At 45.8% G+C, this 26,466-nt stretch overlaps 1 protein-coding gene across 12 annotated transcripts in view; it reads right to left on the bottom strand.

The window, feature by feature from the left end:
- The window catches only part of AFDN (afadin, adherens junction formation factor), a 723,489-nt gene extending 701,248 nt beyond the window's left edge, over positions 1-22,241 (bottom strand). For 9 of the 12 annotated variants that reach the window (XM_083176408.1, XM_083176405.1, XM_083176406.1 and 6 more), the window contains exon 1: positions 21,729-22,240. In XM_083176408.1, coding sequence (XP_083032534.1) covers positions 21,729-21,830 — 102 coding nt within the window. In that variant the 5' untranslated portion in view covers positions 21,831-22,240. Of the gene's footprint in view, positions 1-21,728 lie in introns of all 12 variants that reach the window. The other 3 variants (XM_083176399.1, XM_083176400.1, XM_083176410.1) reach the window with 1 other exon arrangement.
- Positions 22,242-26,466: the final 4,225 nt, after the last annotated feature.

The following is a 26,466-nucleotide window of genomic DNA, read 5'->3' as shown; positions in this document are numbered from 1 at the left end:
CAACTCCTTGCTTGCTTGCTTGCATCCGTGGTCACCATCGTCCACACTTGGGCCTGGAAAGAGCGGCCCTGCATGAGGTTGGACGTGTTGAGCCACCACTAAAGGGAGAGTCTTGCTTCTCTGGAAAGCACAATGGTCTTGTGAATGTGAAGATGGGACCCTGACCATTGTGCTAGGAGATTTCCTTGAAACGTTCTTGAATGAAATCTTTCGTAAGGCAGGGCCTCGAAGGAGGCCACCATCAGTCCTAAGAGCTTTGTGCATAAAACACACGGAAACTCTTCAAGTTAATAGGACTTGCCAAACTCTCTTCTGGAGAGCCGTGACCTTTGTCATGGGTAGAAAGACCTTTTCCTGTAATGTATTGAACAGTAAACCTAGAAAAAGTATCTACTGTGTTAGTTGTAATTGGGATTTCTTGAAATTCAGAACCCAACCGTTCTGTACAAGAAATTGGCATGTAGCACGGGCATCCTCCTGGAGCTTTTGGGGACAAGGAGCTTTCAGGAGCAGGTCGTCCAGGTAGGGTACTATCGTTATCCCCTGAATCCGAAGGGCAGATACCATGCAAGCCATAACCTTTGTAAAGGTTCTTGGTGCTGATGACAGACTGAAAGAGAGTGCCCTGAACTGAAAGTGCTGGTGGCGAATCGTACGAACCTCTGATGGGGTTCCCAGATGGGAACATGCAGATAGGCATCTTTTATGTCCAGTGACAGGCTTGGAACCGTATGGACTCCATTTTGAACCGGTGATACACGACAATCGTTTAGGTGCTTTAGATTTAGGATAGGTCGGACCGAGCCATCAGGCTTTGGTACAATGAAAAGACTGGAGTAATACCCCAGTCGTTCCTGGGCTTTGGGTACTGGTATAACCACCCCTGTCTGAAGGAACTTTTGTATAGATCAGTTTATGGCCATTGGTACCTCCACTGAAGCGGGTAGGCCTGTAGTGAAGAATCTGTTTGGGGGGATTGAACAAACTCCAGTTTGTCTCCCTGTTCCACAATCTGAATCACCGAATTGTCTCTGCAGTGAGACTTCCAGACAGTCTTGAAGAGAGATAACCTTGCACCCACCTTGGGATCCCCCAAATGGGCGGGAAGCCCGTCATGCCAAAGGCTTGTCTGCAACCTTAGGCTCTGCTCTATGGGTTGCGGTGGTGGTGGCAGTGGCCCTTCTAGCTCCTCTGCCTCTACGTCCTCGAAAGGACGTAAATCCGCCTCTGGAGCGTCCTCTAAAGGATGCCCCTCCACGAAAGGATGGGGCCGTGTATTGGCGTTTTGGCGGAGGAGCTGATAAGGGAAGGAAGGTACTTTCCTCCCGTGGCTCGCGCAATAAGCTTGTCAAGCTCTGGGCCAAACAGCATATCCCCAGAATAGGGTAAGGCTTCCACCACCTTCTTTAGATCGGCTTCCGCCTGCCAGGACCGCAACCAAATGGTTAGGACTGCCGAGGCAGATACTTTAGCACCTAATTCTGCTACATCTGCCGCTGCCTCACCAGTATATATGGCTGCGTTCTTCATGTAGAGGGCCAGTTGGAGCAGTTCCGTACGAGGTCTGCCGCTTTGTAACCCAAGTGCCAGCTCGTCTGCCCATTTTTCCATGGCCTTGTTGACCCAGGCCGAAGCTAAGGCTGGCCTAAGTAAAACCCCTGCGGTAGTATAAAAAGATTTTACCGTGGTTTCAAGTCGACGGTCAGAGCCTCCTTCAACGTCACTGTAGCTGGAACCGGGAGTGAAATGCGTTTGGACAGACATGACAGCGAGACATCTGCAGGAGGTGGATTCTCCCATTTTTCTCTAGATTCTGGAGAGAAAGGGTATAACATTTTTATGCGCCTGGACAACTGGAATTTCTTGTCTAGTGTTTTCCATATAGCCACTAACGGTTTATCCAGCTCAGTTGAGTCTGGAAAAGTAACCTGGTGTTTTTGTGTGTGGCCAAAGATGGACATAAGAGCAGGAGTATCCTCCTCTGCTAGGTTAAGAGCGGTTCTGACGCCTGAATAAGGCCGTCCACCCTCTGGGGGGTCATCTTTAGGTAAACTTTCATCCTGAACCGGTTCTGGCTCATCTAAAGTAGGCATATCCTCCTCATCATTAGTATAAATCATCAGACCCCTGGAGTAAGCAAATGGGTGACCTCGCTCGCTTCTGAAGCGGTCGTGAAGGGCCCATTACTGTGTTAGACAGGGAATCCACGGACTGATGAGAAGCCTGTGACAGACTCCACTTCCTGAGTCTGATCTGCCTTCTAGCAGGTCTCACACAGGGAAAAAACCCTTAATATGCTGGGTGTATTGTTCCTTGCATGTCTTGCAAGTGAACACCTTTAGGGCAGCCTTTGAGGTAGATTTACCTGCCATAATGCCATTAAGAGGTATTAGTAACAGACTGATCCACACACACACACACACACACACACACACAGAGAAAAAGCACACTGAATTTAGCCATGTAGTTATGTGAGGTAGCGCCGTACTGCAGTGTCTGCGGGTGACAGCGCTGCACTGTGTCCCCAGTGATGAAGCAGGAGTGCAACGTGCCACGGGACTGTAATGGCGCCGCCGGAGGAGAGGAGACTGGAAAAGGGCGCCAGCTATGTGACGTCATCCAGGTCCGCCCTCTCCCTCCAGTGCGCTTTTAGCATGGAGAGCCGAGCGCTGTATACAGCCTCCGCTCTGAGTCCCCTCTGACCCCGCGCTGTGTAGCGGCGTCAGGCTCTGCTTTAGTTAGGGAGATGGTGCACCCGCCAATCTCCAGCCACGTTTTCGTCGCAAAGCGCCGCTTACCTGCCCCCGCTGGCAGTCTGCCTGGAGTTGTGGCCTTTTTCTAAGACTGAGGTCTGGGTGGGGATAGAGGAGGGAGGAGCCTGCAGCAGTAAACTTTCTTAAAGTGCCACTCCTCCAGTACACCTACTCCATACCCACATGTAATGACTTCAGTGGCCCCTGCTGCATGTAGGTGAAAAAACTAACTTTTACAGACTTGTAAAATGTTAATAATGCATCTATATTAACCATCTTATACAGTCATATATACACAATAAGGTTTTAGGTTAATTGTATTTAACAAGTCCAAACATTAACTGGGTTTGTCAACGCATGTTAACACACAGAATGTTGCATTTTAATGATGCCGCCTGCCAAAACCAAACAAAAGAGAATGGATGACTAAACATATACACATGCCTGAAGCATTTCACTAATGAGAAAAGCATTTCTGCTCAACAATGGATCCTTGCATGTCCCACTTCTCATTCCTGCACTGAAAGACTATAAGATGTGCCTACAACAGTGCATAAAAATGTGGATAGCAAGAGTATTTTTTTTTTTATTTTTTTTTAAGATCCGTTCAAATTAATTCCAGAAATATTTAAACAGGCTGTTTTCTTTTAAAGGTCAGGATGGATTATAAATCAACAATTTGATAAACTAATGTAGAGTACACGCCAGAACAATTTGGCCTCAATCTCAACCAACTGTATGTAAATTGGGCATGTTTTGGGCCATTTCAGATCCGATTCCATCCCTGCTAGTCATTTATCAGATCCTACCTGCAGCAGGTAGGATTTGAAAATGACCCCTACAACTGGGTTCAGATCAGGATTGATTGGATAAGGATCTTATGCTTTAACAGATCGTGAGACATAATCTTACGATCTGCATCATTCTGGTGTGTACCTAGCATTATTAATCCTGCAAAACATAAAATTAGAAAAGGTTTTAGTTGAAAATTGACTCAATCAAAATCAAACATTACTAGGCTGCATAAAACTTTCCACAACTTCCTTTCACACCTTTAAGCTTGAACACATTTCACCAACAGACTAGGATAAGATAAAGGTGCCCATATACGGAACACTTTGACAGATGTGATGCGAAGCGTCCTTCTGTGCACATTACAATGCACAGCAAGTATATGCTGCACATACTTTTTATACTAAATTGCATCTCGTTGCATTGCAAAGGGTGTGCGATGCAATCCAGTCGAAATTGTATAAAATAATGGTACCGTGTATGGGCAACTTTACTGTTTTGTGGAAAGCCATTATGTTTATTAGTTGATTCATAAAGAGATCATAGCAATTTATCAATTTAATTTCAAAACAGTTATCCTTCAAAACATTTACACCGAATTTCACAAATAGATAACTATACTTACAAGTGGGATAACATATTAGCGAAATGCAGTGTAAATCCCGGCGCTCGGGATCCCGGCGTTCAGAATCCCGACACTTTCTCCCTCCGGGGTTATCCACAACACCCCCGGAGGGAGAATAAATGAGTGTGCCGAGCGTAGCGAGGCACCGGGCGCGCTGCGTGGCGAGCGCAGCGAGCCCGCAAGGGGGGGGATTTCGGTGATCGGGATTCCAGCGTCGGGATTCTGAACGCCGGGATCCCGACCGCCGGGATTTAATACTGAATCCATATTAGCCACCGGTTTATGATTGATATTGAGACTTACATGACTTCAGTCACTGTACACAGCCAGCGGTGTCAGCCACCAATGCCCAGAGCAACAATTAGATGTATTTGCCAGAATGTTGCATTGTACCCTTACCTCCTCTGTTCTATCACCACACTTTCTCATGTTATTTCAGAAACCTTGTGGTCGGTTCAATTCAGCGCTCAATGAATAGCGCTGGGAGGGAGCTCCCGGAACTATTCAAACCAGCACCCTACTAAGTCTGACAAGCGATTTTCAACAAAACTATGTGGGCGATGCTGTTTTGTGCACTAGCGAGGTGCGAACAGCATTTTGGCAGGGCACTCAAGTTGGAAAATACTGGTTCTCTTAACTAAACACCCACGGGTACCGACATTCTCCAACAGAACGGTACACAGATGTGAATATCTTATCAAGCTCCCTCCAATAAATATATATATATGAGGGGGGGGGGGGGGGGGGGGAAGAGTTATGGTAAAACCTACCTTCGGTTAACTCCCTTTCTTCGAGGTTCCTGGGCCCACAGGGATTACATTGGGTTGTAGGTGGATCCAGACAACCGGGCAGCAACTTCTCCAAAGCTTTCCATCATGCCTGGCTCCTGGGCTGGAAATTTTACGGAGTTTTCCAGACCTCTGTTCTAATTGCCATTAAATGATCAGAATGAAGGAACTCAGCCCTGATCACTTTGTGGGACTTAAACACATCTACCCTCTGCGCCACTGGTGTTTGTTCCTCAGACAGGAAAACTGTCCTAATGGCTGTTATGTCAGTAACATTTACTGCCGTGTCAGCCATCTCCCCAGCCTCAGGCTCACCATCACAGGTGTCCGTGTCATTATCATCAGCATCCCCATCTGAGGAAATCGTGGTATCAGTCACTAGTGTCGACTGTGACGAAGCCTGCTTTTTAGGTTTTTTAGAACCCTGTGTCACAGACTTAAGGCCCATACACACTAGAAGATTTTCATTGGTGAAATGGTGTCTACACAGTAATACCCCTTTTACACCGCCGAAAAATCCGGGTCAGCGGCGGGTCAGACCCGGATCTTCGGCGGTTTAAATCCCTAACGCCGTGTCCCTTTACACAGGACTTCTACCCAGGTCCTGACCTGGGTAGAACACGGCTAGGACCTGGGTAGAGGGCGGTGTAAATGGGAATGCCGGATCGGATGACCCGGCTCCCATTTACATGAATGGGGAACGTCCAACCTGCGGACCGCAGCGTCCGCAGGTTGGACGGGTTGTCAGCCTGACACTGACAGCCGGCGCTGCTGTCTGCTATACGCTGCAGACAGCAGCGACGGCGGGGGAGGGAGGTGAACGGATGCCTGTGTGCGGCATCCATTCACCTCCTGTGCGACGGCGGGGGGTGCGCGCGGGGACTGGGGGCAGCCCAGCAGCTTACCTTAGTGCTGGGCTGCCCCCAGCAGTGTTCCGGTCCGGCGGCGGCGGCGATTGGCGCTTGGAGATGACATCATCCTGTCATCTCCAAGCACCAGGGGGGGGGGGGGGCGCGGGTGCGCCCGGTGTAAATTGCACTAAACGCCGGGTCGCACCCGGCTTGAACCTGGGTCTAAAAAAGCCGGGTGCGACCCGGCGTTTTGGTGTAAAAGGGTTATTAGCTACCAAAACAACACAAACCCAGAGATTGCAGAGGGATCTTTCCATCTTATCTGCTAGAGTTGATATACTAACTCCTATTCCTGGGCTGTCTCGCAAGAGAGGTGCACCCTCCCAAACACCTGAGTCTGGTGAAGAGGAAGGAGGAGAGGAAAACTACAGTACTTCTCAGTCATTACTCCAGGGCACTGAGCCATTAATCATGGCAATCAGGGAGGTTTTGAACCTTCCTTTATCTGAATCCTCTGAGGGGGGATTCTTTCCTTGCCACTCAGAAGAAAAAGCAGGTTGGTTTCCCTGAGCAGACTGAAGAGAATACATTCAAGTTGGCATGGAAAAACCCAGATCTGAGGTTTAAGGTCTCTTAAGAGATTTAAATCCATTTTTCCGTTTGAACCTACTGGGAGGAAAGTGTGGGAAGAGCCACCTGCAGTGGACTCCTCAGTGTCTAGGTTAGCAAAAAAACACCCTTAAATCCATTTTCACTGCTAGTGGGGCGTGCCAACGTTCAGTAGTAGCAAGTTGTTATATGGCAAAGTCCATATTCACGTGGGCCTCCCAGATTCAGGAAGGCTTATTGGGGTGATATGACAGTGGCGCAGGTGTCTGAGAAACTACTCCAACATTCAGGACACAGCTAAGATTCTGTGTGAGGCACAAAAGGAATTAGAAACCATTAACGGCCGTAAGTCCACTATGGCGGTGTCAGGTTGCAGGTCCCTCCGGCAGAGGATGGCTGACGCTGATTCCAAACGCAGTGTAGAAAACCTTCCCTTTACTGGTGAACGGTTGTTTGGCAGTGACTTGGATGATTTGATCTCTAAAGCCACTGCAGGGAAGTCTACATTCCTTCCCACGACCCCACAGGCGCACAAGCATCCGTTCTCCGGTAACACCCAGCTGTCCTTTCGGACCGGCAAATTCCGCCCAAAGGCCAGGGGTGGTTCAAATGCAAATAGAGGCGCCCGTGGTAAGTTCAGGAAGCCATCTTCTTCGGCCACCACTGAGCGGCCGTCCGGAGCAGCTGCAGGTAAACCCGCAGCATGATGGTGGGGCTCCACCACTAACTCCAGTCGAGGTGGGGGCCCGACTGGCATTCTTCAGCCACGTTTGGGAAGCCTCGTGCCTAAAATCTTGGGTACAGGGTCTTATTTTGCACGGCTACAAGCTGGAGTTTGCAAAACAACCACCTCACAGATTTTTCAAGTCAGGTCTTCCAGCGTCGCCAGTAGATCAACTGGTGTTGCAGCAAGCAATTCAAAAGCTGGTGCAGGCCAAGGTAATAATCCCGGTCCCTCCTCTGGAAAGGGGGCGGGGTTATTACGCACATCTATTTGTGGTCCAAAAAACAGACGGCTCAGTCCACCCTAATTTGAACTTAAAATCCCTGAAACCATTCTTGACTGTAACCAAGTTCAAGATGGAGTCCTTACGGGCAGTCAGTGGCACTGGAGGAAGGGGAGTTCTTGGCATCCTTGGATGTGAAGGATGCCTACCTTCACATTCCTATTTGGCCACCCCATCAGATGTTCCTGAGGCTTGCATTGAAGAACGACCACTATCAGTTCCGAGCTCTACCCTTCGGACTGTCATCAGCCCCACGCATATTCACCAAGGTGATGGCGGAGATGATGATTGTTCTCAGGAAACAAGGGATCTGTGTCATCCCGTACCTGGACGACCCGCTTGTGAAAGCTCGGTCAGCTGAGGCATTGCAGATTACCATGCGGACCCTCTCGGATCACGGTTGGCTCCTGAATATACCAAAGTCATCTCTGATTCCATCCCAGAGACTCCTGTTCCTGGGGATGGTGTTGGACACGGTTCTCATGAAAGTGTTCCTTCCAATAGACAAGACTGCTGCCATTCAGCAGCTTACCAGGTCTCGGTGCATCACTGCATTGTATTGCTTGGGAAGATGGTGGCCTCCTTCGAGGCACTCCAATTTGGGAGGTTTCAAAGCAGGATGTTCCAACTCGACCTCCTTAGCAAATGGTCTGGCTCACATCTTCACATGCAGCGGAAGATTGTGCTATCATCTCGGACGAAACTATCGCTCTAGTGGTGGCTCCACACTCCCAACCTGCTTGCAGGACGAAGGATTGGCATCCAGAATTGGGTTCTGGTTACCACAGATGCAAGCCTCCTGGGATGGGGTGCTGTAACGAAGGGGCAATCTTTCCAGGCAAGTGGACCTTCTGGGAATTAAAGCTCCACATCAACAACCTAGAGATGCAAGCAGTTTATTATGCACTTCTGGAGGCAGCCCCTCTTCTGATCTGTCATGCGGTCCGTATACGATCAGACAATGCCACTACGGTGGCGTTCCTAAACTGACAGGGCCGGACCAAGTGCCGGTCCTGCATGCAAGAGGCAACAAAGATTTTGTCTTGGGCAGAAGGACACGTACAGGCCCTCTCAGCCATTTTCAAACCCGGGGTGGACAATTGGGAGGCGGACTTCCTCAGTCGCCACGAACTTCACCCTGGGGAATGGAGTGTGCACCACCAAGTGTTCAATGCTCTGGTGGCTCGGTGGGGGACCCCACAGGTAGACCTAATGGCATCAAGACACAACGGGAAGGTGTCCAGATACTTCTCCAGGGCAAGAGACCCACAGGCGGAGGAGGTGGGACGCCCTATCGATACCTTTGATGTTCAGCCTGGTGTATGTCTTCCCGCCGATCCCGTTGGTGGGGCGGGTGCTCCGCAAGATAAGAAAAGACGGAGTCAAGGCTATTCTAGTGGCTCTGGACTGGCCAAGAAGAACTTGGTACCCCGATCTTCTAAACATGCAAGTGGACGACCCGTGGCGTCTCCCTCTGCAAAGAGACCTGCTCATGCAAGGTCCGTGCGTCTTCCAGGCCTTAGAGCAGCTTCATTTGATGGCCTGGAGGTTGAGCAGCAAATCTTAACGGAGAAGGGCTTTCACACATCCGTTATTGCCACAATGACAAAGGCCAGAAAGCCGGTTACGGCATCGCATTACCATCATATTTGGAGGAAATACGTGGGATGGTGTGAGCAATGGAAATTTGCTCCAGCTGAATTTAGACTGGAATGATTTCTCAGATTTTTACAGTCTGGGTTGGATCTGGGCCTACGTTTAGGCTCCTTAAAGGTACAGGTATCAGCCCTGTCCGTATTTTTCCAGAAGAAGCTGGCAAATATCCCTGAAGTACAGACGTTCTTTCAAGGCATTTTACATATACAACCTCCATTTGTGGCCCCTACTCCCCCGTGGGACTTAGACGTCGTCCAGTCGTTTTTAGGGTCCTCTTGGTTCGAACCATTGGAGGAGGTAGATTTGAAACACCTCACGTGGAAGACCGTGGTATTGTTGGCCCTAGCTTCTGCTAGGGGGTCTCTGAATTGGGGGCGTTAGCCTGCAAAAGCCCATACTTGATCTTTCACGAGGACAGAGCGGAAGTACTAACCCACGTTTCCTTCCGAAAGTGGTGTCGGCATTTCACTTGAACCAGCCTATTGTGGTTCCTGTTACTATATGATGCTCAGAAGATTGGGCGTCCTGCTTCTAAAGGCCCCCATACTATGCGATTTGGCCCCGATTTTACCAGATTCTGGAGTATTGGGCCGAGAAATCAGATGAAATTGGCCAAATTGCGTAGGGTATGACATCTGAACTGATCCGAAGCGCGGTCCCGTGCGCATCGGATCAGATCCGGATGTCGGACGGTCTGTACATAGGATAAATCATTTGCAGCCGTCTGGGGGAGCGGCAGGAGATATAGCGGCAAGCAGGGAGCGGGGACCGCGGCGCAGATGCAGAGCAGAGACCGGGGGCGCGGTGGGAGAATAGAAAGAAATCCTATTCAAAAGACTGGGCGGCCGCACTCAGCCAATCAGCGGCCGCCCAGTCTTTTTGAATAGTATGGTTTCTATTCTCCCGCTCACCGTGGGGACCGCAGAGCAGCGGGAGAATAGAAACCATCCTATTCAAAAGACTGGGTGGCCGCTGATTGGCTGAGTTCCCAGCCAATCAGCGGCCAGTCTTTTGAATAGGATTTCTCTCTATTCTCCCGCCGCGCCCCCGGTCTCTGCTCTGCATCTGCACCGCGGTCCCCGCTCCGTGCCTGCCGCCACATCTCGTGCCGCTCCCCCGGACCAGTCCCCACTCCCAGCCTGCTGCAGCTCCCTGGATTTTTACAGGTGATAAATTGCATCCAAGTTATCACATGTAAAATATGGCAAGTGCCAAATCTTATAAAGCTCCCCCGGGGAGCTGCCGGGGAAGCTCAGGGGAAATCGGGGCTGACTTGTCCTTAGGACAAGTCGCCCTAGTGTATGGGGGCCTTAAGCAGTCTATTGCACGCTGGATCTGTGCAACCATAGAACAGGCTTATGTGGTCAAAGCTTCCAACGCCTGCTGGGGTGAAAGCCCATTCTACTCATTCAGTGGGGACCTCCTGGGCGGCTGCTCGAAGGAGTCTCGGCCTTACAGTTATGTAGGGCCGCTACATGGTCAGGTCAACATACTTTTGTAAAATTTTACAAGTTTGACGCTTTGGCCAATGAGGATACTCAGTTTGGGCAGGCGGTGCTGCGGCAATCTCCACACAATCCCTGTATCCCATATGAATGTGAGAAAAATAGGATTTTAATACCTACCTCTGAGAAAATCCTTTTCTCAGAGTTCATATGGGATACAGGGCACCCGCCTCTGTCCAGAAGGGTGCAGTTGTCTCACTAAGGTTATCTGTGGGTCACGGATGTGACCTTTTTCTTCTTACCTCGTGTCGCTCAGGTGTTTGTTGTCACTCCGGTGGCATTTTATTATTGCCTTGTGTCATTCTAGGTTCACAAGGACTGTTGTCACTTAGTTGACCTATTATTGTTCTGGTGCTGAGGCATCCACTTGTTGTGGTGGTCGCTGCAGTAGCCTCTGTCACTTGTTGAGTGTTATGATTTGGGTGTGCTGGATAAATCTCACCATGCTAAATATTACACATTCTTCTCATATTTGGTTCTTCTCCTTCGGCACAGTTTCCTATTACCTGGCTAGATGGGGGGGGGGGATCAGAGGGGAGGAGCCAGTACACCCAGTGTAAAGTTTTTGTATGTGCCCGTCTCCTGCGGATACCCTCTTTTCCCCATCGTCTTTAACGACTCCTTGTATCCCATATGAACTCCTAGAAAAGGATTTACCGGTAGGTATTAAAATCCTATTTTTACGTTGAGTTAAAGTGAGGATATGAGTTTAATAAAATTCAACCTTCCATGATTGCGTTGCTTGATTGGTTTTTCATTCTTAATTCAAGGTGGCTTAGAAATTTGAGCTTCACATGCTTCTCAGTCAGGCTTTGAAATTATATATATGAGCTTTTTTGTCAGCTTTTTTATGTACATACTATTTGTTGTATGTCGATTATTGTATTTCTTCACTATATTTTGTTTTGCTTTTTCACTGGTTTCTAATGTGCCTATTTGTGGCTATAGTGGCCGTGTGGTCGTGGGCTGTCATCATACACTCTGACTGGGTATAATTTCTAGTGAACCAATCAAGACCTAGGTGACCCAGTAGTTATCTGCATAATTTTCTCTGTAAAGCGCTGCTATAAGAAACTTAATCAATAAATAAATAATATTACTACTGCGTCTTCTGTTTGATATAATTGGTGCACTACCGGCATCCACCACTGAGCTTTCGGTCTGTCCAGAACAGGCGGAACCTTTAGTCAGATGCTTTTTTGTGGGGAGACAGATTTAATGGTCCCACTAGAAATATTGTGCGTCTACAGAAGCCGATCTCTGTTGTTCTGTCGCCACTGGACCTATTCAGATATTGTATCCATGTAAGTTAGCACAGTATATATTTACACTTTATTTAAGTGCAGAAGGTACATTAGGTTTGTCCGCATATCGCGGCACTGGAAGGGACGTCACCTGCGGTTCACACTGACATGCGGAAGTCACTGGCAGTGCTTGGCTTTTGGCACCTTTTTCACACACACACACACACACACACACACACACACACTTGCTATAAATAGGCCCATACCAGCAGCTAATCCTTGCTGTAGGATTTGCTGTGTGGTTCATGCCGTGCTATTGTGATGACATTGGAGGTGATGGTTGTGGCTCCTGAATACACACATACGTATATAGTGTTCATTCTAGCACCCACCATATTTGAAAACCCATGGAGTTACTCTTCCATGCCTGGGGTGTCACTGTCTTGTGGTGTTTCTAGCACAGGTCTGGTTTGCATATCAGTGCTGATATACAGACCACACTGTGCTAGAAACACCACAGCAGACAGCGACATCCCAGGCAGGGAAGAGGAACTACATGGGTTTTCAAATATGGTGGGTGCTAGAATGAACACTAATATATATATATATATATATATATATATATATATATATATATATATATATATATATATATATATATATATATATATATATATATATATATATATATATATATATATATATATATATTCAGAACAACTGTTAAGTAAATGAAAGTAAATGTTATATAAAAATGTGTTCTGTTTTTTTCGCAAAACTTGTTTCTACTCCACACCCTCTTTTGCATAATGAAATGCTTATGAATACACACCTTCGAAACTTAATATCCTCAGTCACAAAAAAAAAAAAAAAAAACAACACACACACACACACTATGAAATAAAAGTACTTTATATACATATTCAAAATTAGAATTTTTGGACTTCAACAGTTCCACAGAGAACTAAAAAAAGATTTCAGTACTTCTTAATACTAAGTAAAGTGCCCCACTTAATGATGAGCTGTGTAAGACCCTACCTTTTGACTAGAGATATGCCAGTTGTGCAAAAGGCCCAACAGCCTATGGTGATTACAACCCTACTTGTGTCCTCAACTTTTTTTTTCCATCCCACACGAGGACAAAATGTCACCAGGCTTATACATGAATGCCTCACATGTGAAACCCCGCCAACTCACTCAGCAGCTCACAGACGGCTGGACCGCATAGCACACATGCTGCCCAGTCATAAAGGATACGATAAATATTCATGTAGCCATGACTATCTGCAATTGATCCGCGGAGCATGGGAATAAAGAGGAAACGGACATACAATTTTCACCCGATACAGGTGAAGCGCCTGTCAGCCAGACTGCAGGATCGCCAGATCTTCTGTGCTGGCGGACAGGAGCTCCATCTGATGGGGACGCGTGAGCATCTCACTCGCGCATTGGTGGGGAGTGGCTTCCCTGCCCATCTCTAATTCAGGGAAACGGGCAGCTGCAACCTCCAACAGAATGGGGCGCGCAAGCGTTTCATGCACCCCCTTCTGTCAGCTGGCGGCGAATGGCAATAGCATTGACAGGAGCTACTATGTTCTTGGACCCCATTAGACATAAATAATTATGGGACCCCAGCACATGCATGGCAGCATTGTGAAGAAACAAAATGACGTGAGGAGTTTAAAATAACAAACAATTCCACAGATTTATAGATGGAGCAGCTCTTAATAGAGATTAAGAGCTGCGCCATCTATAGCTCAAAATCTGATTAGGCATTAGGTGTAAAAAATCTATTGTCAGTGATGTCATGACGTACCATCAGAATTACATAGGAACACTAACTGTGGTCACTTTGTTCACACAAACATCCCAAAATTTCCCCTTCTATGCCAAAGAGGCAAGCAGGACAATGGGCAATGTTGAGCTACCATAATGTTCAGGGACTCGCAAACAGGGAGCCCCTCTCTAGAATGACAAGTTTGCAAAGCAGCCCTTGTAAATGGGGGTGACATGCCTGTTTTCACGAATTCCGGTCACCCCACCCCACAAAAGCCTCTACCTGTCAATCAGACAACAGACATTCACATTATAACGATGCAATCGCAGGACCCATCCTGCACAGTTTCTCCGACAACCTACTGCAGCAGTTCTCAAACTGTGGGTCCTGACCTTCTCAGCATGGGATCGTGACTCCATGTTGCGGACCATCAGTTAGTGATCCAAATTGTCTGAAAAATCTGTGGAATTGTCTGTTATTTTAAACTCCTCACATCATTTTGTGCATTCACAATGCTGCCATGCATGTGCTGGGGTCCCATAATTATTTTTATTGTCTAATGAACATAATAGTTTGATGACCCCTGAACTACTGAAATAGCCCTATAGTCCACAGTGAGGATAATAGTGAATACGGTCAACAGTGCTTATTTGCCTTCTACAGCATATAACTCTGCTTTTGACTATTAGAACATAGTAAGAATTTTATGTAAAAACTATTTAAATATGCCCATATAGATCCAGTATTCATATTTTAATGTTGTGGCAATTTAGGCATGCACATCAAACTAAAGGTGCCCATACACGGTGCGTTTTCCAGGTGCAATGCAGACTCCCATGCACAGCACAGAAAGTCTGTGCAGCCCATGCTTTTAGTACTAGATTGTGTAGCACATGTTATGCCTTTGTACTAGATACAATGCAATCTAGTACTAAAAGCATGGAGTTCATTGCACCGTGTATGGGCACCTTAAATGTTTTCTTGAGCGTGGTCTGTTCTAATGCTCTATGCCAGTGGTCGCCATCCCGTCGCTCACGAGCAACCAGTAGCTCACCTGAGCAAAACGGGTGGCACGACCACTGCTCTCCACCCGGTCCGACTGCCCGCTACCGCCTTCCCTCGCAAACCTCATTCCGGAGGAGACAGACGCTATAAGTCATATTTGACCTCTAGTGTCTGAAAGGGAGGCACCACCCCCTATCTTTGCATCTCCTCACTGAGTCACTGCCCGTTCCTGGCTGCTTTCCATCCATCAGTCCATGGCCCTTCACGAGTGAGGTAAGCCAGCACTGCAGGGCACAGCGGCCCCACAAGTACTCTTCTCTGTATTTTTTTCCCCATATAATCTTTATTACATTTTTTATGTCACATTATAAAAAACATAGTTGATAGAGAGATAGTAACTTTACAAACACTTACATACATTCCATCTTACTTCATTTAGATCTAGAGGTCTAGCGGTCACCCAAGCGGTCACTGTTCTATAAAATTATTTGGTGTTTTTAATAGATACCTTTTCACATCGAATATCAGATGTGATTCTTTCATCGTTACAATCACAGAATACACTTATCGATAGATGTATCGCCTTGCTCATTGGTTAATTGATACAGAGTCGGGGGAAGTGATAAATTCCTCATACCATTAAGTGCTTTTTTTTTTTTTTACAAAAAAAAAAAAAAAAAAAAGGATAATTTATACTATTCTCATAGTCTCTTTGAGTAAAATTAACAATTGCTTAAAAGAGAAGGAAACGGTCCTTCATTTAGTGCCATCAAAAAACAAAATTGCAAGCCCTTTCCCATCTTTATATGATTATATTACAGTGTCTTGTGAATTTCTTATATTTCCACATATTACTTTTTTTACTTTGAGTGTACTTACTAATGTCCCATTGTTGCTTTTATACCTCTAAAATATGGCAACAATTACTACATAACCATTATTTCTCTAACATCCGTGACTTCAATCGTTACAGCCCGACAGTGATTACAACCCCTCTCTCTCCCTGTCTTTATTAAATACATTAATATTTCCTAGTTTTCCAATAGCATGTGCTTTCCACCTATTTCATATCTTATAATATTTACTTAAAGTATTTCTATTCAAGTGTAGATATTTTTCTTGGTCGACCATAAAGTTCACCCTCTCTATCCAACAATTTATATCAGGGCCATTTGGGGCCATCCAGGTTTTAGCTATGAGAACCTTTGCTACTGAGGACAGACATAATATATACATTTTTTCAGTCGATTCAATTTTCCTATCTGATATTACATTGAGCAGGCAACATTTTAAAGTAAGCAGTTCCCTGGGTATCCCTGTTTCCACCATAATGTTCATTACTTTCTCCCAAAAATCTGCTACGAGTTGGCATTCCCACAACAGATGGAAAAATGTGCCTACTGTTCCTTTGCACTTCGGACAGAAAAGAGAAAAAGAACTATTGAATTTTGCCACCCGTGAAGTAGTCAAGTAGGCGCGGTGCAGCACATAAAAAGACACTTGTTGGGTGCGGATGGCATTCGTGGCCCTAAAAACCGTTGATAGGGCCATGTGCCATTCCTAGTCGTCTATATGTCCTATATCTAACTCCAATTTCCCTCTCAAATCTACCATATGGCTGGTCGAAGTGGCCTTACCCAGTTGTTTATATATTTTGGAGGTAGAGCTGTCTTTCCCTCCCTTTTTAATAATTTTTTTAATAGTGGATTCAGAGAATAGTGGTGGGGAGTTACCGAATCGCTCCTCTAATTTACTTCTCAATTGCAAATACCTGAAAAAATGAGTCTAAGGCACCCCGAACTCCTCCCTCAGTTGAGAGAAGGATTTAAGCGTGCCCTCTATATATAATTGAGGTTTCTAACTGAATAAAGTCCCCACGTAGCTCTCAGCTGCAGGTAATCTGATGATGGAGCATTCCAGTTATCCTCTAGAGGATATTCGGGGTCAAGAAATTGAGTCCCCTCAACTTTACTTGCTTCTCTCCAGATCCTAACTGCTTTAGCTACCAGTGGAGGATCTTTAGCCAGTATATGCCCTTGTAGAAGTCTCGCTAGAGGGTTCACCCCGGGTGTGGAAACATTGACCAGTGCCCTCACCATCTCACTCCCGTGATCTTGACTCACCCATGATTTCAGCTTGGCTAGCTGTGCTGCGATATAATATCTTCTAATGTCCGGTGCCCCCAGACCCCCTTCCTCTCTATCGTACATTAACACTTTTGACTGAACTTTAGATCTTGTGTTGCTCCATATAAATACCATGATGCTATTTATTTTCCGAAAGATTGACTTTGGAAGAAAAGTAGGGGTGTGTTGAATTATATAGAGGATTTTTGGTAATAGGACCATCTTTACAAGATTGACGCGTCCTATAACTGTTAAGGGCAAACAGCTCCAAGTTTTACACTTTTTAATCAGCTGTTCTATTAATGGGTTTATGTTTCGAGAGATGAACTCTTTTGGATCTTTGGTTATCCAAATCCCTAAGTATTTGAATGCCGATGCCCAATGAAAGGGGGGTGGGAGGCCAGGGGAGGGGGCCCCTCCTACCGCGACAGAGAGAATGTGCGATTTACTCCAATTAATTCGGATCCCGGAGTAGTCACCAAATTCATTAATTGTTTCCAGAACCGGAGGGAGATCAGAGGTAAAGTCTGCCAAGTAAATCAATAAATCATCCGCGTACAGAGAGAGTATCTCTCTCCCCTCCCCTACCCGTAGGCCCCTATTACGGAACTGTGCTCTAACTTTACAAGCCAAGGGCTCAATTGCCAGCACAAACAGCACCGGAGATAGGGGGCACCCCTGCCTTGTCCCCCTGGTCAGGACAAAGGCTGGCGATGTCCAGCCGTTGATCGAGACCCGTGCCCTTGGCTCTGCATATAGGAGTTGTAACCATTTTAGAAACCTTGGCCCAATTCCAAAGGCATGTAGCACTGCCCATAGATGGAATCGGGACATCTGTCAGAATGAACTTAGGTCTACAGTCATTAGGTAGACCCCACTAGGTCGACTGGTAGGAAGGTCGACCTGACTTAAGGTCGACATGGGCCAAGGTCGACATGACTTAAGGTCGAATTTGCAAAAAGGTCGACTGGTCATAATGTCGACATTGGTTTCACTGGTTTTTGATCCGAATGTCGACACAGTCGACATGGACACAGTTGGCAATGAGAATCGGACCCTCGCATCGCTCGCGATGCTTCGGGCACGGTGCCTCGCTACGCTCGGCACACTATTTTATTCTCCCACCACGCCCTAGTGGATGGTAGGGCATGAAATACCGCCTGTCGGCACATGTCGGCTCAAAAAACAGTGAAAAACCCATGTCGACCTTATGACCAGTCGACCTTCCTCATGTCAACCTTTATGCAAATTCGACCTTAAGTCATGTCGACTTTGGCCCATGTCGACCTTAAGTCAGGTCGACCTTCCTGCCAGTCGACCTAGTGGGGTAGACCTAATGACTGTAGACCTAAGTTCATTCTAATAGATGACCGCATCCCCCATAGATAGGGCCACTCCACTACATTGAAGGCCTTAGATGCATCTAAGGAGGCCACGACAGGATGCCCCCCCTTAACCTGCGGGAGCTGGAGATGGCTCTGGAGCTTGCGCAAATTAATACTTGTAGACTTAGCCGGCATGAAGACGGATTGATCAGAATGGATCATTCAAAATATGTTTATTTAACCTGGCTGCCAGAATTTTAGATAAGATCTTTGCTTCTACAGCTAGGAGGGATATGGGCCTAATATGAGTCGAGGGCAGTGGGGTCCTTTCCCTGTTTGGGTATGATTGTTATCCTTGCTTCTAATAAAGTAGGAGGCAGGTTGTTCTCTTCGAAACAGGACTGCAAAGTCTCCAACAGTAGAGGGGAGAGCTCATCTAGGTATTTTTTATATAACTCAGCAGGAAGCCCATCCAAGCCTGGGGCTTTACCTCCCGGCAGATTTCTAATTGCCAATTTCACCTCCTCCAGGCTTAGAGGGGCCTCCAACTCTTCCCTCTCCTGATCTCCCAGGGATGGTATATCAATCTTTGAGATATCATTTCTTAATTCCAACTGGGAGTATGTCAACCTAGAAGTGTACAGTTGACTAAAATACTTTACTACTTCCTGCCCTATCTGTACTGTGGATCCTAATAGGGTACCATCATCCTTTTTTATACAGATAATATTATTTGTAGGTGTCTCAGTCCTGGCTAAATAGGCCAAGTATTTCCCTGGTCGATCTGAGTGTTGATAATTACTTCTAACTTGGGTAGACATTAGACGGTTATTTTGCTCTTTTAGTAACTCCATCCATTCCGACTGTGCCACCATCCATTCCTGCCGGGCTAAGTCACCACCACCCCTTAAATATTTAATTTCTAAATCTATACTTTTTTTTTCCAACTCCTGACTTTTTTCCCTATCTTTCATCCGGATCTCATTAATTCTTTTTTTAAAGTACCTCTAATGTATGCCTTAAATGCGTCCCATATCATAGAGGAAGATGAAGACCCCCGATTTATCTCCCAGTTCTCCTCCCACTGTGCCACAAGTTTTCCCTCCTGCCCAAGGGTTTGTAACCATCTGGCATTAAATCTCCAGAATCCCTGTCCTTTCTCATTATTTTTTTGTACTGTCAGGAGCAGTGGGGAATGATCGGATACTCCCCTAGCCTTGTACTCGGCCCCTTCCACCTGCGTAGTGGCGTTCTTAGAGACCAGTGCCAAGTCTATCCTTGAAAAGGCTTGGTGGGAGGCTGAGTAACATGAGAAATGTATGGCCGTGGGGTTCCGGGCCCTCCAAATGTCGATCCAGCCAATGTCCTGGACAAAGTGGAGAAAACTCTTGTTGTTCCTGGGTGTCGTCCCTACAGTGGGACTCCACCTATCTGACACTGTATCCAGGACATTGTTGAAATCGCCCATACATGGTTGTTACCTGGGGGGCCATTGCTACGAACTCAGACGCTTTTACTAGTACCTCAAGATTGAATGGAGGGGGTATATATACAAAAAGAAGTAACATCTGTAAATCATTGACTGTGCAGTCCAAAAATATATAACGTCCTATTGGATCAATCTGGGTCCTATTGCATCTAAAAGAGATTGTTTTCCTAATAAGGACAGAGATACCACGAGAGGAGGATGTGAAGGGTGCATGATAACTTTTACCGACCCATGACTTATTCAGGGTTCGCAACTTATCTCCAACTAGGTGAGTTTCTACTAGGCCAACAATATCTGCCTTCGATTTCCTTACTTGTTCCATAATCTTCTCTGTATTTTTAATCCCTAGCTGCCCGCTTAGTTAGTCCTCTCCACGGCTCCCCTCCATGCATGGTTACTCACTGCTCCCCCCTACTCCTCTGATGATCAGCTCCCCTCCACCTTCAAAACTTTTCTTCATGCATCCCCCGCTCATCACCTCTACTGTCCCCAGCACCTCGCCTCTGGCCCCCAAGCACCTCACCTTTGCTTCTTGATCCCCTGGCAATGAAAATGAACCCCTGGCAACAAAAATTAACCCCCAGGTAATTTGCATTTTATTTTATTAGAAGCCTTACTGTGGGGCATTGTGTGCATAATCTTGTGTCGGGGGCATTGCGGTGTGTAACATTATGGACTTTTGGGGGGTGTCCTACGTGGGGCAGTGTCCTGCAGTGGAGCAGTGGTAAATAGACGTATCCACATGTGCACAGCATCTATTCAGAGAGGCTGGGGGCATGGCCAGCAGCTCTCAGAGCGCAGGCCATGCCCGCCTAGCGGAAAAAATGAGGGACGTGGCCTAGCTGGATTACCACGGTAGTAGGTCATCCCCCCAAATTTTGGGCGCAAGCAGATGTCCCTTCTCTGCCTCTTTTATTGTTGGGAGGTATGTATGCGGTATATTGGGCATTGCAGTGTGTGGCATATGGTGTATGGAGCATTGCAGTGTGACACAATGTGTAAAGGGCATTTTTTGGTTATTATGCAGGTTTATTTTGTGGCGAGCAGCTCAAGCCCCAAAAAAGGTTGGAGACCACTACTGCTATAGAAAACTATGGGGCAGATGTATAAGGCAGAAGTGGCCCATGGCAACCAATCAGCACTAAAGGAACATCTATAATTTGCATAAACAAATTATACAGAGCAGCTGATTGGTTACCATGGGACACTTTTCATCTGGCTCACTTCTCCTCCCATCTACCCCACAACGCCCTTCCACCACCTGCTAGATTACTAGTGCCAGGGTATGGGTGAAAACCGGACCAGGACAAACCCCCCCGGACCAGACAACAAACTCTGCATTTTGGAGCTTGTAGCCTCCGGTCCAGGGGGTGTCCTGTACGGGGGGCTGCCTGTGACACCTGCCACCAAGTAGAGGAGGAGGGGGTAGAATAAAGCCTCCCTGTATGGTCCGGGCAAGTAGCAAAAACCGGACGGTCCGGACCACACGGGGAGGCTGTAATCTCCCCTCCACCATGTCCCTATAGCAGCTATAACAGGGACCCCCGGACAAGACACCCCCCAGACCGGACCCTACAAGCTCCGGACTGCAGATTTTGATGTCCTGTCCGGCGGTCCGGAGTTAAGTCCGGGTCCGGTTTTTACATAGTCCCCTAGTGCCAGCCCCAGGCACATTACTGACCCCACCTACTCCGTCTCCCACCCTCTTTACCATTCACCAGTAAACTAAAATACAAGTTAACTTTTAGAAACAAAGCCCATTCCTGCTACATAATTCAAATATGCCGTTTTATAATGTGCTTGCTCACACAGAAGCAAAACAAGACAAAGAAGCTTCACATCAAAGTGAATTTAGAAACCGGAATCAGTCATTGACATACAATACTGTGATCTTTTAGCTCTATATATAAACACTCAACCAGTAAACATGGATGTACACATCATCAAATGAGCTCTATTTACTGATATAGCAACCTCTACAATACAGAAACATGATCAGGTATTCGAGAGGATCAGTTTCCCCCGTATTTATACGCAGCTTTCTACGACCATGAGGCCTTTAACCAGCCATCCTGGTTATGACTTTTGTCTCCTGAGAGAAAGGCCGTGCAAGTGCCCTAAATCTGAATGCGGCCTGTGCACTGCTTCTGCAGCCTCCCTCGGGAGGGGCACTCACCTCGGTGGGTTGGCTGATTTCGAACAGGTCCAGCCGGTTGGCATTCCAATGGTTAATGATGTCAGCCAGTTTGCGACGCTCCTCTTCCCTGCTTCCCGACATGTCTATCCTTCCTTCTCTGATCAAGGGTCAGTCAAAGGTAAAAAAATAAAGATCCAGAGGCAGTAAGGAGACAACGTGGATAACGTAGCAGTGTTGTCACCACAATAATGCTGGTTTCTCAGCAATATTTCCCGGTGACTACCAGCATCCACCTTCCCGTCTGCTCTTGCTTATCAACTGAACTGCATGCAATGACCGGATGAAATCACCTCCATGAACCCATTGCCAAAAATGAAACGTGGAGAATGAAGATTTATAATGGCAATTACAGAGACAGTGCTAGCGCTCAGAGCGGGTATTCCAGTCAGATCAGTTTCAACGTTCCAAGAGTTGCTGCTCGGCGGCTTCCTTATAGCCTTTCCTTTCCCTTCCCTTCCTCCTATCCACGAGTATTAACCTCCTCACTAACTCCTCCTATTTGCAATGAGACGCGCCGTGCGCGCTCCCGTGCTTCATTCCGTTGCCGTGTCTTGCCGTGTCGCCCGCACCCACCCACACTGTGTTTTCACAGAGCCCGGCCTAGTTATTTTGTTTGCATTTGGTTTTATGTATGTCATGCTCGTCAATGGACACTCCGAATCTCCAAGAAAATTGGAACAGTCATGATGATTAAATGTCCATATGCATACTGTACCTCCCAACATGACGCTCTCCAGGAGGGACTACCTCCCAACAGTCCCGATTTCAGCGGGACAGTCCCGATTATCAGGGCCTGTCCCGCTGTCCCTCCCGCGGTCGGCAGTGTCCCGCGGTGAGGGGGGGCTGTTGGGAGTCCCCCCTGTCGGCTGCTAAGCAGCGGGGAATAAACGCTGTGCGCATGCGCACAGCGTCTATTCCCGCAGCCAGGGGGCTGAGGGCATGGCTAGAGGCTCACAGAGCCTCTGGGTCATGCCCCCATAGCGGCATAATGGGGGCGTGACCTCGCGGGGAGCCGCGAGCATAGGCCACGCCCCCGAAATTAGGCCTTATAAAAAAAAAGAAGCATCATACGCATTTACATACATACATATATACTATACATAAATCATATTCTCATAACAACATCTCATATTTTCTTCCTTGGTCCTACGTTAAGCTTTCAAATTCATCTTAAACACTTTCGTTGTCTTAATTTATTTTATTTATTTATTTATTATTTTTTTTAAACAACTTAACCCAGTATTACATCCATCCACTACCACACATAATTTTAGCCTTACCACCTCAACCCACCCCCCCTTGTATGTAGTACTCATAATCATCTTATATCTCTACTAATTCTAAGACCAGCATTTTTTTTTATTTTTTTTTTATTTATTTTCTTCTATTTACCCCAGCTACATTATTTCTTCATATCTTATAATACCCTGACTCTACCCACCGTGCCCATATTCTTTGGAATTTACCTATATTATTTTTTTTTTTAGTGTACATATATCTTTCGTGTTCTACTGTGTTATTGACTAAATTGATCCATTGGTTCAACTCTGGTCCTTCATGTGCCATCCACTTCCTAGCAATTATACCCTTAGCTATGGCCAATAGTTTCTCTACTACTTGCCTATTAATATCTCCAACTCTAATATCCCCATCAATACCCAGTAAGCAAGTCTTTGGGTTATAGTTCACTTCTGGCAGGCACAGATGTATCAATATGGATCCAATCTAGTCCCAGAATACTTTCACCACCTCACACTGCCATATCATATGGAAGAAAGTACCCTGGGCTCTTCTACATTTGGGGCATACATCATTTTTATTTTTGTCAAATTTTTTAATTTTGACCGGGGTAACATATACTCTATGTATAATATACAGTTGGATCTGCTGGATCTTGATAGATTCCGTCGCCCTTGTGGGAGAGGCTAATGCACACTTCCATTCTAGGTCACTCATTTCCCCCAAGTCCACCTCCCACTCTTGTTTAATCTTATCAATTTGAGGGTGCTTGATCTCAGTTACTAAAGACCTATATACTTTAGCCACTCTCATCTTTATTTCTCTGTCTAGCATTTTTTTTATTGGGGAGTCCCCTATGTTCACATTACTGCCTCCGTATTCCTTTTTAGATGTCCTCTCAATTGAAGGTACCTAAAGAAGAATCCTCTCGGAAGCTCATAGTCTAACTCCAATTGGTTATAAGTCTTCAATATCCCCATTTGATAAACTTGGCCAATATTTTCTATTCCTACTTTACTCCAGACGACCTTCGTTTCTTCCTCCCTTTCGGTGTTCACTTTTCCCTTTTTTTTCCCCGTCCATATTGGTATCTCTGGGTCTATCCCATCATATCCCATTATTTTATTCGCACTGTCCCATATTATTTTTGCTTGTCTGATTAGGGGATTTTTAGATTTTTTCCTATTTCCTAATATAACAGCCTGTCTAGCTGTCATATTATCACAGTTCTGTGAAATTAGTTTTTTTAATAGGGCATTCTCCTCCCCCCTGACCCATGCTTGAATATGGGTTAGCTGTGCTGCAATATAGTATAGGCGAAAGTGCGGTAAACCTAACCCACCCCTCTTTTTGGATTGTGTTAAAGTTTCACTTTTTATTCTTACCCTTTTTCCTCCCCATATTAATGAAACTGTGATACTCTCTATTTTTTTGAACACACTCATTGGGATATATGCTGGTGCATTTTGGAATACATATAAAAACTTTGGTAGTATCACCATTTTAATTAAATTTATTCTGCCTGATACTGTCAGCGGTAGTCTAGTCCAAGTTTGGACCTTGCCCTGGTATATTTTAATAAGTGGATCTATGTTGAGTCTGATAAATTCCTCTGCTTTATTGGATATTCTAATCCCCAGATATTTTGTTTCATCCACCCAGGCCAACAGCTCACTATTGCTACCTTGTTCTAATATATTTCCTTTCAGAGGGATTATATTGGATTTTTCCCAGTTAATTCTCAATCCTGAGTATTGCCCGAAGGTTTTTATTATTTTTAATACTACTGGTAACTCCGTTCTATGACTTCATAGGTAGATCAACATGTCATCCGCGTACATAGAGACCGTTTCTCTATTACTCTCTCCCAATTTGAACCCCTCCAGATCTTGTGCAGCTCTTAAGATGCAGTCCAGCGGTTCGATCGCTAGATTGAACAAAACCGGGGACAGAGGGCATCCCTGCCTTGTCCCTCTAGTAAGACCAAATGTTTCTGTGCTGTACCCATTGGTTTGGACCCTTGCCCTGGGTTCTCTATACATTAATTTAATCCATTTTATATATCTTGGGCCAAACCCATATTTTTCAAGCACGGACCATAAGTATATCCCCTCTATGCAGTCATAGGCTTTTGCCGCGTCCAACAGTACTACAGCTTTTTCACTTTCCTGTTCTTGTTTTATCTGCATATTTGTATATACCCTTCTAATATTTTCCCTCGTACTCATCCCCCTCCGAAAACCTGTTTGGTCTGGATGGATAAAGTTATTCACAACTGCCTCCATTCTCTGGGCCAATACCCTTGCTATGATCTTAGCATCAGCATTGATTAATGAGATTGGTCTATATGACTCTGGTTTAAGTGGGTTTTTCCCCTCTTTTGGTATTACTGCTATTAAAGCTTCCTCCATTGATTCCAGTAGTCTGCCATCTTCCAAACTCCCATTAACCAAGTCCACTAACCACGGGGCTATTTTATCCCTATGTTTTTTATAAACTTCTGCAGATATTCCATCACACCCTGTCGCTTTATTACGGGGCAAATGGCTAATAGCCTCCCTTATTTCCTCCACTGTAATGGGTTTTTCCAACATTTCATACTGTTTTTTAGTTATCTGCGCGATCGGTATCTGTTCTAGATATTGTTTAATTTCCTCCACCCCATACTCTAACTTAGATGTGTATAAATCCTTATAGTATTTAACAAATATTTGCGCAATTTCTGGGTTCTCATCCACTATCTGCCCCTGCTCTGACTCTATTTGTACAATGTAATTTTTTGGTGTTGAATTTTTAATTAGCTGGGCCATATAGCTGCCTGGTCTATCATCATTGTAGTACTTACAATGGGTTATGAACCCTTGTTGTCTCACTGCTTGCACCCTAAGTTATATTTTCCACTTCAGGTTTGCTTGTATCCAAGCATCCTTACTCACTTGATCTTTATTTAATAAATACAGTCTTTCAAGTATGTTGTTATTTTTTTCTAACTCCTGTATTTTACCCCTTGTGCTTTTTTTTATTTGGGTAATTCTCTTAATTAAGGACCCTCTAATAATCGCCTTTCCTGCATCCCACACCACCGCCTGAGATGCCGACCCCATATTGTTTTTAAAATATTGTTCCCATTCTTGCTCTAATTCCGTACCTGCACCCATTTGTTCCAACCACGCCGGGTGGCATTTCCACATACTGCACCCTTTGTCCTCCAATGATCTTATTTGTACCAATATTGGGGAATGATCCGAGATACCATGGGATAAGTAATCTACCTTTTCAATCCTAGGGAGCATTTTATCGTTCACAAATACTAAGTCTATACGTGATAGGGCTTCCATATTTCTTGAGTAACATGAGTATACCTGACTTTCTGGGTGTTTTTCCCTCCATACATCTCTCCATCCAATATTCTCTATAAATCTATCCAGTCCCTTATTACCCATCTTGACACCTCCTCCCCGATTCCACCGGTCTATGT

This window comes from Crinia signifera, chromosome 3, assembly GCF_055691185.1.
Source record: "Crinia signifera chromosome 3, ASM5569118v1, whole genome shotgun sequence".
Classification (NCBI taxonomy): domain Eukaryota; kingdom Metazoa; phylum Chordata; class Amphibia; order Anura; family Myobatrachidae; genus Crinia; species Crinia signifera.
This window is presented reverse-complemented; position numbering and strand designations above follow the sequence as displayed.